Consider the following 19,767-nt stretch of genomic DNA (forward strand, 5'->3'; position numbering starts at 1 on the left):
GAGTTATGGCTTAAAACAAGTTTTCTGAGGTTACAGTGACCTTGACCTTTGACCATCAAATTCTAATCAGTTCATTCTTGAGACCTAAGTGCCAAATTTTAAGATATTCCCTCAAGGTGTTCTTAAAATATTGCTTTTTCAAGAGTGACTGCCAGAATCAAAGGGACCTTTGACCTCCAAAATCTAATCAGTTCACCATTGAGTCCAAGTAAATGTTTGTGCCAAATTTAAAGAAATTCCTCAACATGTTTTTAAGACATCATGTTCACAAGAATAAAGTGAATGAAAGGTCCGATTGACCTCAACTTTTGGCCACCAAAAACCAATCAGTTCACCTTTGAGTCCAAGTGAACATTTGTGCCAAATTTGTAGAAATTCCCTGAAGGTGTTCTTGAGATATCACATTCACAAGAATAAGACAGACAAGGGCACAGTGACCTTGACCTCAAACATATGACCACCAAAATACAATCAATTAATTGTTAAATCAAACAAAAAAATTGAGCCAAATTTGAAGGAATTCCTTCCAGGCATTTTTCAGATATAATGTTCAAGGTCAGAACAACTAAAACAACATTATGCCTCCAGCCACTGCTGTTGCCATCATGAAGGCATAACAATGTAATCGCTTTATCTATTTTTATTTAACAGATTATTATTTCTCTTAGAATGCTTAAGAAACACTGTGAGCATCAGAGAAACTGCCACCTGCTGTCCTCCACAGAGCAGCCATGTTGTAGCAGTTGGTGGTTAAGTGCCTTGCTCGAGGGTTTATTGAGTCTACACAGATTTTCCGAGCCATCTTGGAAATTGAACCGAACCAAACAAGCCTACTTCCTTAAGCATCAGCCTAGTGCTGCCTTAGAAATATCTTTTGGGGGTTTGACATTTAACCATATAGATCTACCACTGGGATGAGATTATTTCACTTGCTTTGAAGGATTTTATATCCTGATGTTCCCAAATGCCCTTTTCAGATAGCGCCGGTTCAAATACTGCCAAGCTCTTTCAGAAACACAGAACAGGACACTCACAAATGCACAGATATAAACACACAAGCATCTGACCAAATTATCCACGTGGCTCTGTTGGCTGTTGACAGTGTGCATTTCTGGAGGGCAGATGTCGCCCATGTGATTGGTTATATCAGACAAATGTCTTCCAGCTTGACAACATCCTGTGCTGAGACACAGACGACCTGTCGCTACCAAAGGTGGCAGTTGAGCCTCAACTGGGTTTCCAAATTGTTGTTCCTGTTTATTTTTTTTTACAGAGCTATGTCAGCTCATTGTCTTTTTGCACATTTTTATACTTGAGTGTTTTCTGTGTGTATGTGTGCATCCTTTTAGCCAGGCTGAAGAAAGAGCAAAAGAGAGATATACCGGGAGTGTGAACGAGTAAAACTTAACCGAGAGACCGATTCCCCTGGAGCGGAGTCCTAATCGAGGCTGTGACTTGAATGACAAATTGTCTAACTTCGCTCTAGCTGCATCACTCCCAGGACCACAACCATCAAACACAACCAGCACTTAATTAGCTTCTCACTTGCTGACTTCACTCGGCCCTGTTCTGCTTGTGTGTGTGTTTGTGTGTGTGTGTGTGTTTGTGTGTGTGTGTGTGTGTGAGAGAGTTTGTGTGTGTCTTCAGCCGAAGGCTCTGTCTGAACACATTTCAGCAAATAGAATTGAATTTGTTTAACTTGTATTGAATACAAGTTGGGGGGATTGGCAAATACAGGCTGGTGACAGTGTGCCGTGAACAGTGTGTGGGATTCTACTAATCCGCACAGCCCTATTGTGCTACGCAGGGTTACAAAATCCAGAGGCAGGGCACTTTATCCAGTGTTCTGCATTTACATCTGATTTCACAACAATAAACAGTGGTCAGTCAAGCAGGCCTACCTGTGTTGCTTGGCATCTTGCCATTGCTGATCTGCTTGAGTCTCTTCTGGTGGGATTTGCCATTGTAGTGGATCTGGGCCTGCGCGGCTGAGTTGAGTTGGATGTTGCAGACCTCACACAACGTGTAGCTCCGCTGCTTTCTCTCCCTTTTGGGTCGGCAGAGTGCAGAAGGCAGGGCACCCCCTAGTGACTGCTCATCTGGTATTGCACCCTCATCCTGGGTTTCGCAGTGAGGCTCAACGGCCATCTGCACTCCCAGCCCGGCGCCAAACCCACTGCTGTCCAGCTCCGTGCTCGGCAGAGCTGCTGGGCTGAACGGACGTTTCATTCCTGTGATAGAAGAAGAGGACAGAATGAATAAAAAATGGATGGATAAAATAGTGACCACAGAACACGGATACTCAACTTGTTTTGCTTGGGGACTTTTACAAAATGACAAGAGGCCAGGGACCAGTCGCAGCAACCGCACACATGTTTCTAGTATATTTCTTGGATTTTAAGGCATTTCTATGATTTAAGGTAATTTCTAGGTATTCGGTACATTTTTTGGATTTTATGAAATTTCTAGGGTTTTACAACATTTCTAGGATTTTAGGACATTAGCGGCTTAGCTTGGGCCTCTGTTGGGGGTGCAGAGTATCCTCCATTGGCCTTTTTTTATAAACAAGCTCTATTTTGATGCTGTTTTATCAACTCAGGCACCTTATGTATACTAAAAGAGGAAGATAATTCCCAGTTTGAATCACTTTATTTTGTTTTATAAATTAGAAAATGTTTTGGGTGGGGGCACCCGGCACCCTACTGGAGTCTGATTTCGCCCATGGGCTGAAAGTTAAGTATCACTGCCACAGAGGTTCACTTTACAGCTCAAGTGTCAGACCACTCCATGCGCTGAAGTTTGTTCACATGTCTGACGCTCCCTACTTTTCTGAAGCCAGCATCATGTGCACCACAGCATGGAGCACAGTGATGCAGTGTGTCCCGTCTCCTGTGGATGGAGGTATCGCTTTCCCCAGTCTGGCATGACCTGACTCACCCAGCACACAAAGCTCGCCTGTTAAAACATGATCACCGCCGAGAGCATACGGGCAAAAATACCCCTGATTCCCAAAGCTTTGTAGAGGAGTGTGTGGAATCTGACCTCGTTCCTGTCTGATGTAAGTCATGCTTGTCAGCACGCTCAGAACAAAGTGACACCTGCACTGTATACACACACGCACTCATGAAGACATCAGGAAACCAGAGACAGATTAATTGTGTACATGATCACACTGTACAGTGGCAAGTCCGAGCGGAGGTGGTGGTGGTGGTCGTGGGGTGCAGTGACGCACCACTTGGGGGAGACAGAGTGCTGCAGTGTGGCTCTCTGAGGACCAGCGAGGCCCTTCTGTCGAGACGCTTCACTTATGATGACTGCACGCCTGCTTACTGTCTGTGCACCCCTGTGAGCCAAAATCCTGCAGCAGTAGCAGCGCGGCCTCTGCGGAGGATCTCAGCCAAGCGGTGCCTCAAATCGGCAAACAGGAAACCAACTGGGAGACTAAGCGCTTATGAAACAGCTCTGATGATGCTTGCTGACATTAAGGTTCAATTAGAATGGCAGAATTACACATACAACAGCAACTGCATTAAATATACAAATCTCCATCTTCCATGTACTGTGTTTGTACAACTAGCTGTAAAGATGTGTGAAAATCTGGACACATGGGGGGTGAACTGAAGAGCAGGACCGCAATATCAGAAGACACAAACAAGCAAAGTGACATTTCTGTCAAAAAAAGGCTGCCACTTAAACACCTCTGTTTTTCCATGGAGAGCTCTGTGGTCAGAGTAGAAGCCTTCCCAGGATAGACAGTCAAAGAGAAGAGCTGTTTGTTTCATATGCAGCTACTGTCTCTATAAATAAATAAAAAGGTAGGTCTACAGTAGCTCTGTGAGAGATTGAGACATCACCATTGGAAAAAGTCCCTGAAATACACCCAGCTGTGCGTTTCTGCTGCTGGCTCTTTGCCTCTGCCTCGAGTTATTTATGTAAACACCCAAACCGCTCAAACACACACACACACACACACACACACACACACACACACACACACACACACACACACCAAAGCAAAGCAAAGCAAAGTGGAGTCTATGATGCATACATACCTACATGCATGAAAACACACACACACACTAACACACACTGTTCAAAAACACATTAGGGCAAGCAGCCTCCATGAAAGCTGCTATTCACGTTGCCAATCTGGGAGCACTCAAGAGGCTCCATCAGATGTTTTCTCAAAAGCTTTGAGCGATGCTGCTCTCTGGCACCGAATGAAAAAAATCTCTGTGGTCCTTAACCACGCAACCTCCTCACACTCCTGCCAAACTACTCAGCTAGCCGCCCCAAATTAGCATGGTTGTAAAAACAAAACTCTCAATGAAGACCTGCAGAACAGAACATACTGTAACATAAGGAGCATATACAGTCCCTTCATCCTCCATCGCAACCTTGAACTAAAAGGCAGCCCTTCACAGGACATAGAGCACTCATATTTACTGTTAGAAGATAAAGAACAGGTCCAGTGTCTGGCCTGCTAAAGTGGATCTTAACCTCACGCTTGCCATTTTGTGATACTGTTTAGCCTCCGGCAGAAATGGCCTTAGCATGACCGTTACCATAGAGACCAGTCTGGCACAGGTCTGACAAATTCTTTTCACAGTAAAAAAAAACCCCAACAAAACAGTAAATATGGCTTTGGATGCTCACAGTGATTTTGTGCAATTTGGTGTAAACAAACCTTACCTGAGCGATTCACTCGATATTTATGCAGCAGACACAAAGACTGGACAGAGTGCAGAAAGGAAAGTATTTTTACCTGCTACACCATCTGCATTTTGAATGTGTTGTTACAGAGCAACAGGAAAATGTTTGATTAGGGGTTTTATATTTTCAATCGATTGAGTATAAAATATGTTTTTTTTAACTGTTATCAAAAAGGTGAGACAAGTGTTTTAAAAAAACGACTGTGTCTATTTTGGCTTAATAGTTTGCACAAACCTTTTCAAAATGTTGGAATATGTATTACACGGTTTACTTTTTTTTATCAGCTATTGATGAGCTATTTTCTGCCAAAGATTGGACCGTCTGGTTATTTTACATTGTTTTTTTTTTTCCCTCTGAGCTTTTCTTGTTGGGCAGGACTTGCTCAGAAAAAGTTATTGTCACATTCTCTTTTGAGCTTGTCACTGGTAGAGCTGCAATAATGAATCAGTTACTCAGTTACTTTTAACAATTAATGTATCACAAACCCATTTAATAATAATTTAATCAGTGACTTATTTTTGAGGAAAAGAAAAGTCAAGATACTTTTTTCTCCTTTATGACAGAATATCTTGTGGACCTAACAAGACATTTGAGGATGTCATCTTGGGCTCACTCATTGGTCTATAAAATGTCCAACAATGGTGAAAAATGTCAAAGAACTATTCAATTAATTGAAAAATATAATTGACAGATTAACTGACAATAGAAAATCACAGTGAGTTGCAGCTCTGGGATTTAGCAACATTTGAGTCAGAATCTGATCACACTTGTTTTGTTTTTTTGATCAAATGACACCCACATAAGCCTCATGGAACAGTTTAGTTGAGATGTTGAGTTTTATAAAGATAATTTGTAACTTCAATTGTTGCTGCAGTGATTTAGTCATGAATATTTAATGTTTTAAAAAAAAGATACTTCGGATTTGGAGCCAAGTCTTCAGGGCTTTAGAGGGTTGTGCAAATAGACTACATATGCAAATATTAAAGACCAACTCACACTCATCTAATCTCATAGTAAGTTTTATCTTGTGTTTTTGTTGGCATCATGTCCATAGCTGGCAGAGCAGAGCTGTTGGATGGAGAAACAAAAGGATGCCATGTTTGAGGACCTTTCTATAAACCAACACTCTGGGTCCTGCACTTCACTCTGAAGTGTCTGACAGTGAGCGGGACAAGCTACTGAATCCACTGTTTCCAACAGTTTTCACCTGTGCATACAGTATGTGTGCTTGAACTGAATGACTTAATAGATGCTTCCAGCTCTATGTAGAAGCCCATGCTGTGTGTGCACACAGAGATCTGTAGGCTGACACAGGACAGGAGATTGTCAGGGGGTAACCCTGGGGGAAGAGAGGGAGGGCAGGAGGCTCTGCCAGCCTTGCCATGTTCGCTGTTCCCGCTGTCTGATGTGTCCCTCCGCCTATACCTCGCACCCGCCTCCTTTGGCACATGGGAACCATCAATCACCGCTGTGATCTCGCTGAAAGATCCAGGCTCAACCAGCGTAGCAGCTTGGCAATAAAAACTCTATTTATGATCTTGTGTCTGCTGCTCACTGATCCTGAAATACTACAGCACTTTCCCCAGCTCAAACCAGCTCTAACCACCGACCCACCGCGGCGAGCACCCCCACCCATCCACTGTGGCCACACTTGGCATGAGGGTGTCGGCTCTTCCTGGTGTAAGCAGAAACTGGCCCCCAAATGGACCAGTGCAAACACTGCAGGCATGTTAGCAGCTCCTAAATCACACTGATAAGAGGGGGACACCGACAAGTGCAAGCCATTGGGACACAGTGATTCACACACTGCTCACATGACCACATAATACAAATTGTTAGCGAGACACAAGCACGCTCCTGACATGCATACAGTAAACACACAGTTACGAGTAGAGTTGCAAACATATGTTGAACTCAGATTTGAAAAAAAAAAAAAACAATGAAAGAGCAATTCAGCACACACACAAATAAACAGAGACATTCTTAACCAAATATATTCTCTGCTGCCCAGCACACATGGACTGACCTCAGCAACATAAACAATCACAATCAGCAACAGAGATATAGCACTGTGTGGCTGTATGCCTCTGAACACCAGTCAAGTTCCACTTACAGTAAGATCCATGTCTGTGAAAACATGGATGTTTCACACACAGGAGATCAATACAATAAATAAAAGACAGTTTCAAGGTGGTTCTTGAGGGTTTTGGCCAAAAACACACTGTATGAGGTCACCATGACCTTGACCTTAGACCATAAGATTCTTATCAGTTCATTCTTGACTCCAAGTGAACGTCTGTGTCAAATTTGAGGAACCTCCCTCCAGGCCACTTTCAGATATTGTGTTCACAAAATTTAGATGGATGCAAGGCCACAGTGACCTTGACCTTTGAACATCCAATTCAAATCAGGTCATCACTGGATCAAAGTGAATGTTTACGTAATAAAAAAATTCCCTAAAGGTGTTCTTGAGATATCGCTATTGCTTTGACGTATGGCCACCAAAATCTAATCAACCCATCATTGAGTCCAAGTGAATGTTTGAGCAAAATTTGAAAAACAAACCCTTGAAGTGTTGTTGAGCTATCGAGTTCACAATAATGTACTCGACAGAGGGACAGATGTTCGGACTGACATACATACTGATGGACGGACAGACCTGAAAACATAATGCCCGTGGCCTTGGAAATTGCCTGCGCAGGGGCATCAAAATGAAATCAAGACAACAAGCATTGCAGCAGCCAGAACACATACATATTCTACACACACCCCCAGAGGAGATAAATAGATCCACATGCATGAAGGAAAAGGCAGTCAGAGGAGGAGACCCCTGACTAAACACTGCAAACATGTCAATAGTTAGCATTCCTCACCATTAAGCATTCTGAACAGCTAGAGCAGTTAGCGGTATGACTGCAGGCGAGGATATTCTGTTACCCTGTCTGACATGTATCAGGTGGGTAAGGATCAAAATTCTCCCAACAATCAACCACAGCTCATGGCACTCTACAACATCAGGTCACAGAGACAGAAAGAGACATGTGAAAAAGTGAGTGCAAGATTGGTAAAGAGAGCACAAAGGTGCTTGTTAAATTGGCATCATCAAAGCATCATTAGTGTCATCACTGCTGTATTGTCAGTACTGCAACTACAGAACAGGCCCGAGGTCTTTGAAGCTCCATGTCTTTGTGTCCAGTGTATCAGTGTTGATTATGTAAAGTCCAAGCTACGCTTCTCTAATGAGTGTAATTATACAGGAATCAGTTCTGTGCTTATTGAAAAAGAAGCTACCACCATAGCGCGGCTGGCTTCAGAGTCGAAAGCTAAGACAGAGTGTTTGCAGTCCCTGTCACCCTGGGGCCCAGCCCGAGAGTAAATAAAAAGCAGTGGCACATAAATTGATGTGTTTTCTCTAATCTTTGTTTGCAGCAGTTCGTTGGCAACACACAGGGAGGGCATTTATTCAGTGTGTTTGTGTGTGTTTGCTTGCTTGCGTGCATGTGTGTTTGCCTGTGTGCGAGTGTGTGTCAGTGTGTCCTAGCAAAAAAAAAAAAAAATGTTTCACCAGCGGGAAATTTATACAGCAACACACTGATCTTATCACTGAGGCTGTATTGTGTGTGTACGTTGAGTGCGTGTGCTCTTGCATATGTGTATGTGTGTGTGTATGCCTGTGCAGGTTAGTACACACATCGGACAGAGGGTATTAGAAAAGATAAAAGAACAAGAATTTAGAGCAAAGCAGAGAAGGAGATAGGCAAGATAGACGGCTGGCTTCTGATTAAAGAAGCAGGCTAATAAAGAAAGGGTAGCTTGTGTAACAAGTAAACAAACCTGCACATCTATAGCATAGTGTTGAGACACCAATTTTACGCGTCAGAAAAACAGTGAGGTACAGTGAGGGTCCATATCTGTTGCAAGTGCAAATGCCTTTCGGGAAAAGATATGCAAAGGTTAGATATTTTGGGGATATTTCTGTCTCTGTTTGGAGCTAACATAGATTAGATACACACTACTTTTAGAAATTATATCCACTATCCACAATGCAGGAATATATTGTAGGGTGAGGAGTACTGTCTTTTTGTGTCTTTATTTCGGATGTTGAAAATTTTCTGAGATGATAGAAACTGCAATAACAATAAGAGTTGTTAAGATATCAATAACAGTGTCAGATAGGCCTCAAATACAGCTTAAAATGCTGGATTGGGTATTGGTGAGTATGAAAGTCTATCTGATACCATGTGATTTAACAATACATTTTTAAGTAGTTTCACAACTGGATATAACGGCAGTTTTCCTGAAAATCGATTCTTCTTTGCAGCTCTAAAACAGTAGCCTACACAAAGATCTGCATCATGCAGCTAGTGGCAGCTAATACTTTAGAGCGGCAAAGACAAACTGATTTCACGTAAGCAGCCATTAACAAAATGTGAGCAATTTGGCAATAATTTACACTGAAAAGTCATTCAAAGCCAATTTAGGGTTTAACCTAAGCCATGCCATACACTGACAGTAATCAGTTCACATCCATACAGAATTAGTAGTACACAGCTATTTTTTTTCTTTTTAAAGCTATGGTATTGGATCAGTACCTTGCGTCAGTTGATATGCAAGTTAAACCCCAGTTGCTCTTATCTTGCGCCAATAATTTAACCAGGTCAAAACTTGCATTTAGTTAAAACAGTTAAACTTAAGGCAACCTTCAGTATAAAGACTGTGTCCACTCTGTCTGAAGTCAGCTGACTCCTGCTGGGCTATGCAGCTTCATCACCTTCCCTCCCCTATGACTGCTGGAGTTTGTTTTTTCAACCTGTTTTTCTCCTCCACGCTAAACATGCAGTCAACAAGCAGTTATATATCTCTCTCTCTTACACACACTGAATGTCTGTCTGTATTCTTTACCCACACTTTTTTGTGCTTGTTCTCAGACTGATATATTTCCACATCTCCGACATGCAGCCCCCAGGGAACAGCTATTAATGTGTGCTGGATGGTCTCAAATTGTGTGAAAGACAGACTCTCTTTCTCACTCTTTGAATGTGGTTGTGTGTAAGCACATACGCAATTGCATATGTCTTTTGGCTCCATGTGTGAGCGTGCATGCTTGTAGCACTTTTTCCAAAGTTAACACCATGCTCAAAAGCCTATGCACATATAGTATCCTGTATGAACTGTGCTAAATTGCAAACACTCTTTTGTTGTAACAAATTCTACAGGATTAGATAGATAAACATGAATCGTGTGCACTTACAGACAAAAACAGATTAAAGAATAATAATATAAAAAGTTTCAATCTTCTGTTTATATTTTCTCTAGAGTGCAGTTTGGTCTCTTTGAACTTCTATTAAAAATTGCTCAACATGTGAATGTAAGTGATACTTGACAGAGCAAAATAGTAAGGATGATATGAATAGAGCCTTATCGATGTTGCGTTGAGTTATTTAATAGCATGTCTTTCACAGTATGAAGAAAAACATTTGCTCATCTGCATATCATCGCATGCATAATGCCTTGTGGCAAAATCAAAAATAGATAATAGATCATTTATTGAACTTTACTAACTATTTAATCGGCATATGTCTACCTCCAGAATTGTGAGTGATCAACAGGATGAATCTTTAAAGGGGAAGTTTACCTCAAAAACCTGTAATGGCATTTATCAATCTAGACTGTTTCTTTGTGAGTTGGTGACTAGTGTTGGAAATATCAGCAGTACAGATGTTTGCATTCTCTACAGTATAATGGAACTAGATAGCACCTCTGTTTGTTTTGCTCAAAGCGCAAAAATAAATAAATAAATAAACAAAAATTGAAAAAAGGGAACAAATTTGAAAAAATCTAACATCAGTTTCTCTTACTAGAAATCATGACCAGGTTACTCTAGATAATCCACAGACCTTTTTGTAAGGACTTAAATGTAGGATCTATTTTCTTTCCATCTAACTACAGGGTTTCCCCACACATTCATTTATTTGTGGCAGCCCCGAACAATATCAACATTGGTAACCTTTTTGTGTCATTGAATATATTATACACATTGGTTTAGTTCTTATATTTGCACCTTGCAGTAATCCAGTTTATTTTTAGTTTTTTTTAGATATTGTATTTTTTATGTTTGCTATACATTGCCTTCTACTTTATGTTAGTCCTTATTGCATGTTTTGTATCTATACTCCGCTAAATTTGTATTGCAAATGCTGCACAGCAGATTCCCTCAGGATAAATAAAGTTCTCTCTCATCTCATCTTATGTTACCATAAAATTGTGTGCCACACCACACTCTCAGAGAGCAGACCATACTGTGGGCACCGACGGAGAAGCAGAGAGCCAGGCGTAGTGATAGTGAAACTTAATCCTTCATTGCCCTCATTCTAAAAATTTGCTGTCACTTGCCCCTTCAGTAGCTGCTCCCCTCATCCACCGATCTGACCAGATCGACTACTTGCGTAAGAAAAACTCATGAAGACCTTACATGCGCTGCGTTCAAAGATTTGAAAAAAACCTCCAATTTAGAGAGGGGATGAAGAATGATACAAAGAGACACACACAGACAAAAAGGGGATTTTAGGGGCTTCTATTGGCAGAACTGGTGCATAATAATCTTAACGATGTTTCATTTGTTTCTCATTACCTGAAAATAAGAATTATTGTGTGTTCATTATCTTCAAATGTGCCATTTATATCGACATGTTCTTGGGAGTAGCCCAAAATGGAAAAACCCAACACTGGCTTTAAATAGGGCCATTCACATTTTTTTGTCGGCCACTGTAGTTCTCCTACATGCATGGCAAACAGGAGAAGTTTCAGTTCTGCAACTTCACCGCTAGATGGCACTAAATCCTAAGCACTTGGACCTTTAAGAACATTTTTTTCCTTTGCCTTGTGCTCAGTATCTCACAAGTGCAAACTTTGCGCCCTGTTTAATGTTACTGTCTCATTATCATATCACATATTTCAGACATATTTCATTGGACTTCCCTTCCTGGATGCCAAAAACCAGGTTTCACAATTTGCAAAAGGCACAAAACCACTACACTGAATATGCTGACTGTCCAGTGTGGCCCTATTCATTTTTCAACCACAAAAAAAACAGAGCAGTCCAGTTTTTGCACTACTATTCAAAAATCTGTCTGCCTCAAACGAACTAAAGTTAGCCCATGCAGGAAAAACAGGCCCATATTCGCCTTGTTCACGTCTCACCACAAACTCAACTGGGGAACTGCCCAAAATGAGTAACCACAGACACTGGGAGAGGTTCCATACAACACTAGATATACTTAGACATGGACAAACCCAGGCTCGGCCACAGTCACATACACACAGAGTCAACCAGCTGCACATGAACATGAAGAGACACATTCTTTATTCACCCATTCTGCAGGGCAAACATTTTGGATGGCAATTTGTCCAAGGGCCTATCTAAGAGCTGTTTATTTTGTGTGCTTTGTGCCAGTGCTTTTAATCTCTTCTGCCTGCAAAACATCTGACACATTCTGTAACATCTGTCAGATAAAGTCATGGTCATCAATATTTGGAAGTTGTATTGAAGAATTTATTTCCAGCCAAGGAATGAATCCAAATAATTCTTTAATAAGTGGTCTTCTTCGTCCCAGGAGGCATCTGTTGGCTGAGGTGTTACACAAAAAGCTAGCGATTTGAGAGCAGTACCAACGGCACTTACCACTTAAGTGGTAGTGACTAGCACTGACTTCCCCTTCACTCACTTTTGCTCTCACTGATGCCAGAAAATTTCAGCCCACAATCCCATGGTAAAGTCTTTTAGGTTAGTTTCGTTTTAACCATAAATCTGCAGCCAGCTGTATCAGTCTCTCGATACAGACGATGTTGTGCGCTCTGTCAGATGTCTGGGGAATGGGATTAATTCAGAGGAGGACATAGATTTTGCAGGGAGAGTAGATGGATTTTTGCTTTTAGATAAGAGACTCTAATCCTGCATATATTTAAAAAAAAAGATAAAATAGGCTAAGTAAGAATGATGTGTCTTTATCAACTCATCTCTAAAACACCAGAGCAATTATTATCTAATATGCTTGAAGAGATATCTGCAGAGCCAATACAAGCTCCAATACTCTAGCACCATGACCATGTAATTTTCCCACAAAGCTTGTGCGACAAACAGGTATTGCATGCACTCTGAAGACAACAGAGAGTTAGCTGTAGCCTGGATAGCGTGACTGATGGAGAAGGGAGGAAACAGATTGCCTTCAGGACAGAAGAGAGGAGGAAGAGGGATGGAAGTTTGGCACAGGTGCAGCACTGTTTTTCATACTTGCACTGAAAAAGGCTCCTCAAAAAAAACTTACTTTTCTATTTGCACATTCCTGCTCAAATACACAGCGTCATCATGCAAACAAAAACATACCTGCACACTCCTCGTTAAATATGAAAACTAATATGTTTTGCGGTGGGCGGATAATTAAACCGCCCACTACAAAAACCACAGTAAATCAGCTGGTATCTGCAGCTACAAGGATTCTCATTTACAGCAGCCATTTCCTCTCACAGCCTCTTCTAAATGTGTATAACTGAGGAATCCATGCTGTTTTAACCAGACAATACCTAGACACGAGTGACCTCAACAGATTCAGAAACCTCAGCTGGGAAAAAAGACAGAGATAAATATAAGAACCCCTGCCGTCATGACATTTATACAGTCATGTTCGTCTTTTCCAGCAACACATTTCCTCACAAGTTAGCACTGCTTTAAATCTCTCACTGCAGGTTTTAAACTAACATTGCGATGCTTTTGTAGTGCAACCTGTGGTGACAGCTTTACCTTAAAGGCTTACCATGTTACATTTACAGAATTATCTTCAAAGTATTACTTGAAGGATGCTGGTTGAAATTTTTGCGCTTACATTTTGTTTATTTTAATATAGTAGTCTAACAGATTTGACACTGCAAGCATCTTTATCATTCATGTCTCTGGCCACCTGGTGAATGTAAATCCAATTTAGCCCTATTTTTGGTCTCCAAAATTTTTGGCTCCTGTAGCTGCTAAATGCTCCACTTAGTTCACCAGCCAGCCGCTATCTGTTTGTAGTTTGGTGCAGAGCAGGTGGGGTACAGTGGATATTAAGAGCATTTTCAGCCTGTTGCGACAGCTAAACATGAGCTGAAACTGACTATAAAGCTCAGTAAAGTTGAGGAAAGCTGCAGATTCAGGTGATAATTCTCAGCAGGTTTATAGTGACTGTTTCATAGGGTGATTTGAAACATGGCTGTCATAGAAATATTGATTAGTGCTGCTTTAAACGTGTTCACATGAATGGGATCAAGTTCAGTGATTCATCTCTAGGTACTGTATTATCTGAAATATATACAGTAAAGGACAGGGGTCTTCAAAGGTTTTTTGAGGCCAAGTACTCCTTTTCTAAAAGAAAGATGGAGCAGGGACCTACTACATACCCTGAATCGTAGAAAGATTGAGTTGTATGTAGACTATAAACTGGGCCTACAGTGATTAGGTTATCTGAAGTGCCATGTATTAACTTACCTGTTTATAATGCATACAATACTGTGCTATTAAAATAATAGTTATAGACTGTTTCATGTAGTTATACATCACACTTTAAATTTAAAAATATGTGTGGAAGACACAGAGAATCCTTTGAGGCATGGTATCTTCTCCATGAAAGTCTGTATAATTACTTTGCCCATACTTCACAATAAAAATATGTAAAAGGAATAGTAAATTTAAGTTAGATATTTTTGAAATGTAAAACACTCATGATGGTGCTTAAAGCTTTTTATGTGCTCCCACAGCAATTCTATTTAAATAATATGTATAAAGATAATGCATAGAAGAGGCACAAAAAGCCTAGCTGCAAATCAATATATCTCACAAAGTTAATTCCGATGTAGACTATAATATCATCAAAACAACACTGTTACAATGAAGGTGACGATGAACAGGGATGCCTGTTAAATATGCAGACTTTAAATTGTTTTATCATCAATCTCTAAAAATACCATGATAATTAACCCTGAGCATTGATTGTTCTTTTAAATTTTGACTGATGTGACAATGTAGAAAATATTCAGAGGGCTATTTAGGCAAAATATCAGTGTTAAATTGATGCAAGAAATTATCGAACAGCATAATTAAAAACGTTGGATTAGTGTATATGATGATAGTTCTGCTGTGTGGTGACAAACATTTTTTTAGTGACATAAGTGACATGAACAGATTTGTGCCCTTATGCTTTGATTTACTGTATTATCCATTACAGTGAGAACCCCTCTGTGCCACACCTATGTGACAAACATCCTGCATCACACCTGCCAACCTGTTTTCCCTCAACAGGTCAGAGAGCAGCGCACACACACAGTTGCCACCTCACTCTTCCGTCCTCCTCCTGTCACCTCAACATGCTGCAAACACACAGAACACACACTATTGGAGTGTAAGAATAAGATGTTGCACCATAATACTGACAGTTTCCTCATATGCCCCGCCCAATTAAAAGGCAAAACAACTTCCACTGGATTGTACGCTGCCATGTTCAACTCATGTCATGTATTTTCCACTCACTGAATCTACCTGATGGCACCTCTGAGAGAGGAGGTGCCTCGGCTGATGCTGGTGCCGAACTGCTTACAAGCACTCCTAATGAGCTACTTCTTTTCAACCTTGTGGCGTATCTGGGCCCGGCTGGGGAGAGTTGTAATTACTGCGAGGATTTGATTGCATTAGGCGCATCCCTACCTGTCCTTAATAACATTAGTTCTGTAGGAGGAAATTCATTAGACACAGAAAACTGAGTCCTTCTCCCTCACATGCGTTAGACACACTGACAAATTGCCTGCCCCATTGTAAACAAATGTAATTTATTGAGGGGTATTTGTGCAACAAGCACACACAAACAGCCGTCTCGACTCAAAGCATATAGCATCAAATGTGGAATTTTTACAAGAAAGGACGCAAAATGGCTGCTTGAAGATAGAGGAGCTGTGATTTCAAATGAGACACAGTACATAAAACTGAACATATGCACATTCACACAGACCAACACACACACACACACACACACACACACACACACACACACACACACACACACACACACACACACACACACACACACACACACACACACACACACACACACACACGCCATCAGTGCTGCAGAGAATTGTCTCAGAGGAAACACCAAAGGCAGGGCTGTCCCAATAAAGGGAGATAAAGAGCACAACTGCTGCTGAAATGCTGTTTCAGCATGTGGGTAAGCTAGTGTGATTCAGCTGCACATGTCTATCTGTGTGTGTGTGTGTGTGTGTGTGTGTGTGTGTGTGTGTGTGTCATTGTATCTAAGAGTGAGTATCCAACCGTATTATCTGGGGATAAACTATGGTGTTGATGCTGGCATGCAAGCTGTCCTTGCCAATAAGCTGCCCCTGCATCCATCAGTCCCCGTCGCACTCCCAGTGCCAGCTCCGACAAGGGAAGGATTACTTGCCCAGAACTGAGAGTACTCGTTATTTATGTTGCCATGCTACTCACAGGGACACACAACGAAAAAGAAGAAATGATTAGTGGGGAGGCGATATATATAGAGAGTGATGCTGGGAAGATGAGTAGAGAGTGAAAGTAGCATGAGAAGAATGGTGAAGAGAGTGGGCTCAACATATGCCGTGTGCACACTGTAAAAAAAAAAAATAAAAAAATCCCCTCTACACGCAGGCAAAATATTGTGTAATCCAGAGCATCTGCCAGTATCTAACAAAAAATATGGAGGTGGGGTAAGCAAAACTTACTTAAAAGGGACTTAATATGCTGTTTGAAATTGCTTTGCTTTCATATATAATGTTACAATGTTGGATGTTCATATTAAATGCAACCGAAGTTTCAAATCATGAGGTAAACGTATGTAAAAGTAATCCCTATAAGCAAAAACCTCAGGCTATGGACCATTTTTTCCAACTTTCAAGACATGCTGAAGCTATCTGCTCCATTACTGCAAGTGTTTACATTACATAGCCTTCAACTGCTACATGACGTCATGCTGATGTCAGGGAAACTTTTCGGATTATATTGTTGTTCAGTTGTGTTTTATTTGTAATTTTTACTGGGAGAAAGTGCTTCTATAGACAGTCATTCCCCTGTTTCAAGTATACAGTGAAATGTAGCCACATGTCGATGTCAGGGAAAAATGTAATCGTTTTTGCTGATTTTGTTAAATTTGTCACCGATTTCAGATGATATCCCCGCAGGAAACATTCCTGTAGTGACGATTTTGGTTTAGAAGCTTGTTTGGGTGATTTTTCATAGTAAAAGGTTCAGCTATATACAATCAATGCCCTGGCTGCAAGTACATTGCTACATGTAGCTACATGCTAGCATCAGGGAAATATGTAATCTTGGTTGCTGATGTTGGTAATTTTGTTTTGAATTATTTACCTGCTGGAACTATTCTGATTGAGAACATTTTGGTTTAACAGCTTTTATATTTGTGATTTCTCACTGTAAAAATAGTTGCCATTTGCCATTATAGTCATTTTCCAGCTGCAATGACATTGCACAGACGTCTAGATGTGGCAGGCCTGGAAACACTGACCAGTCAGAGCGGACTGTGCTTCTTCGGGAAGGGCGCTTAAAGAGACAAGAGCTAAAACAGAATGTCAGACAGAAGGTCAAAACTGTTTTTTCAGCACAAATAGAATAAGGAATCTAACGGGTTTTTTTTAACATAAAAGCATGCAAACATGTTTGAGTAAAAACCCAAAATGAGCATACAGGGCCTTAAAGCGTCATTTGATTGTTTTCTTTCTTTTTTGGCCAGTTTAGCAGTGGAAAAGGTTGAAAACACAACATACACATATTATCAAATCACTGACATTGCATACCAATTACTGTTCATTACTTATTCAAACATATAGCATCCACAGAGGAACATGCACTCATTTAGAGGTCATATCAGACTCTAGCTGCTAAATGCTCCACTTTGTTCATTAGGCCATTACTTGTGTTGTTGGTCTGCTGTTAGTTGCTGAGCAGGTAGTTTAAAGTGTGTTAGAGCTTTCAAACTACTGCCTTCTGTTGCCAAAAAATGTGTTAAAGGGAGCAGAACTACAGGTAAAAAAACCCCAAACAATGTGCCTATGTCCTCTTACAATAGGGCTTTTCACATTTCAAGTTTTAGGGTTTGCTTCAAGTCAATTAAAATTAACATCCAACAGTTCTATCATACATCATTTTTCTTATATATCTAAGTTTTTCAAACAAAGACCACCTTTGACAAGTTCAACAGAAGAAAAGAAATTGCTGTGTTATTACTGACATACTTTCACCTTGAAATACATTTCATAATGTAAAACAAAAGTGCTTGAAAAGGCAATTGACCTTTAATAAGATTTAATCACTTTAAAATATGATATCTTGCCTTTCTTGAATTGCCTTTTTGCAGTGTAACCAGGGGAGGGAAAATCAGGTGAAAGGAGAACAATGCTGTAAAAAGACTGACATGGTGAATAAAAGGTAGTGACGCATGCAGTCCCTGCTGAGTTCATTTCAGTTGGCCCTATAAACACATTAACACTGGCTACTGCCATACAGCTCCCACAGCACACACTACTGTATATCACCATGCATCTCGACCTCCATAAAGACACACCAACGGCTCCCAGAACGTAATTACATCGCTGTAGTTACACAGTCATATTATCATGTTCATCTTTACAGCTCTTTGGCTTTACCATGTCTGCATCTCTGATTTCATCTAATCCGATAATCTAACTTAATCTAAACTAGGGATCCAGATCTGTTTGTCAACAAGTCCTTAACATGGGGATATATGAGAGTTTAAGTGTGAATCTGTGCAGGCTGGAGAGGGCTTTTCAAATTCAAGCCATTTTTTCTGAGCATTAGCAAGAAATAATAATAGCTACCTTGAAATTACTTCATTTAGATTTCCATTTTGGAGAACAAGTTTTACCATTTAATGCAAGGAAGGTTTTGTATGCAACATTTGGAACAGTACTTTAGAAGCAAACCTCTATTATTTACTATAAAACGAAACAGTGGAGTAAATGGTGTCCTGAGCTTTTGTAATTTGAGCTTTTCTGTGGTTTGTTGTAGTACGCCAGTCTGAACGCATGTGCATGTTATTGCATGTATTCCACTGGCTAGCTCACTTCCTTGAATTTGCACAGCAATCATATGGTGGTTACCACTGATATTGGGATGGTGCCATTGTGAAAGTATAGCTCCCACCCTCGAGTTCCCGTCCTGATTCAAGCAGTTAGCTCTGTCAGCACTGTTGCTGTTGTTAAGTGCTGTGTATGGAGTTAGCACCATTAGTTGCTAGGCGCCGGCTAAGCCACTTCAATGTTGAGAACATAGCGTCCGGACCACACAGCAACCTACTGGATTGAAAAATAAGGCCACTGCAACATTGCCAAAAACTGCAGCTCCTTAAATGGCCACTTGAGGCTCGCTCCAAAAGTGAGTCAAAAAGTGAGTTAGAACCCAGTGTTAAAATACCCAATTTAACAACAAAATTAAACATGTTTACAGCCTTGCACAAAACATGTTTTTGGACTCTATAGCTAATTTCAGTATTCATGAAAACTGTACAGGGGGGCTGAATTTTCATTCACCCATTTACATTTTATTGAGCCTTAAAGTTACATATAGTTAGGGAGTGGCAGCTTTGCATAACAGGCTGTCTGTTAGGCATCACTATGAGTCAGACCCACTCTTTGCTCCTCTACAGCAACACTCTCTCTTCTAAATGTGATCACTTCTGGCTACAAAAAAACAAAATTGCAATAGATGAAATGCCGAACTCAAGGGTTCAAATGGCAGTCCACAAAGTGACTTCACTGTAGCTGCACCCATTATTTTATACAGTCTATGATTCAGACAACTCAACTCATACCATCTCAATATCCTTTAAATGACTGGAAATCCTTTCAAAAACCCTACAACTTGTTTTTTTTTTTCTGAACCACTATGAGTAGGCGTCACACATTTTGAAACTGCTACCCTGTGTATCTGCTGCATATGCATGGCAGAAATTATAATCAGGTCTA

General features: G+C 40.7%; 1 protein-coding gene across 5 annotated transcripts in view; it reads right to left on the reverse strand.

Annotated features, from left to right (window-relative positions):
* Positions 1-19,767, reverse strand: part of znf385c (zinc finger protein 385C) — a 198,251-nt gene that overhangs the window by 108,275 nt on the left and 70,209 nt on the right. For all 5 annotated transcript variants that reach the window (XR_015774806.1, XM_042505284.2, XM_042505282.2 and 2 more), the window contains one exon: positions 1,902-2,231. Coding sequence is in view for 4 of the 5 variants with exons in the window: in XM_042505284.2 (XP_042361218.2) it covers positions 1,902-2,231 (330 nt within the window). In the remaining variant the exon portion in view is untranslated. The remainder of the gene's footprint in view (positions 1-1,901; positions 2,232-19,767) is intronic.

Source organism: Plectropomus leopardus, chromosome 18 (genome assembly GCF_026936395.1).
Source record: "Plectropomus leopardus strain MGB_pleo_1.0 chromosome 18, ASM2693639v1, whole genome shotgun sequence".
NCBI lineage: Eukaryota > Metazoa > Chordata > Actinopteri > Perciformes > Serranidae > Plectropomus > Plectropomus leopardus.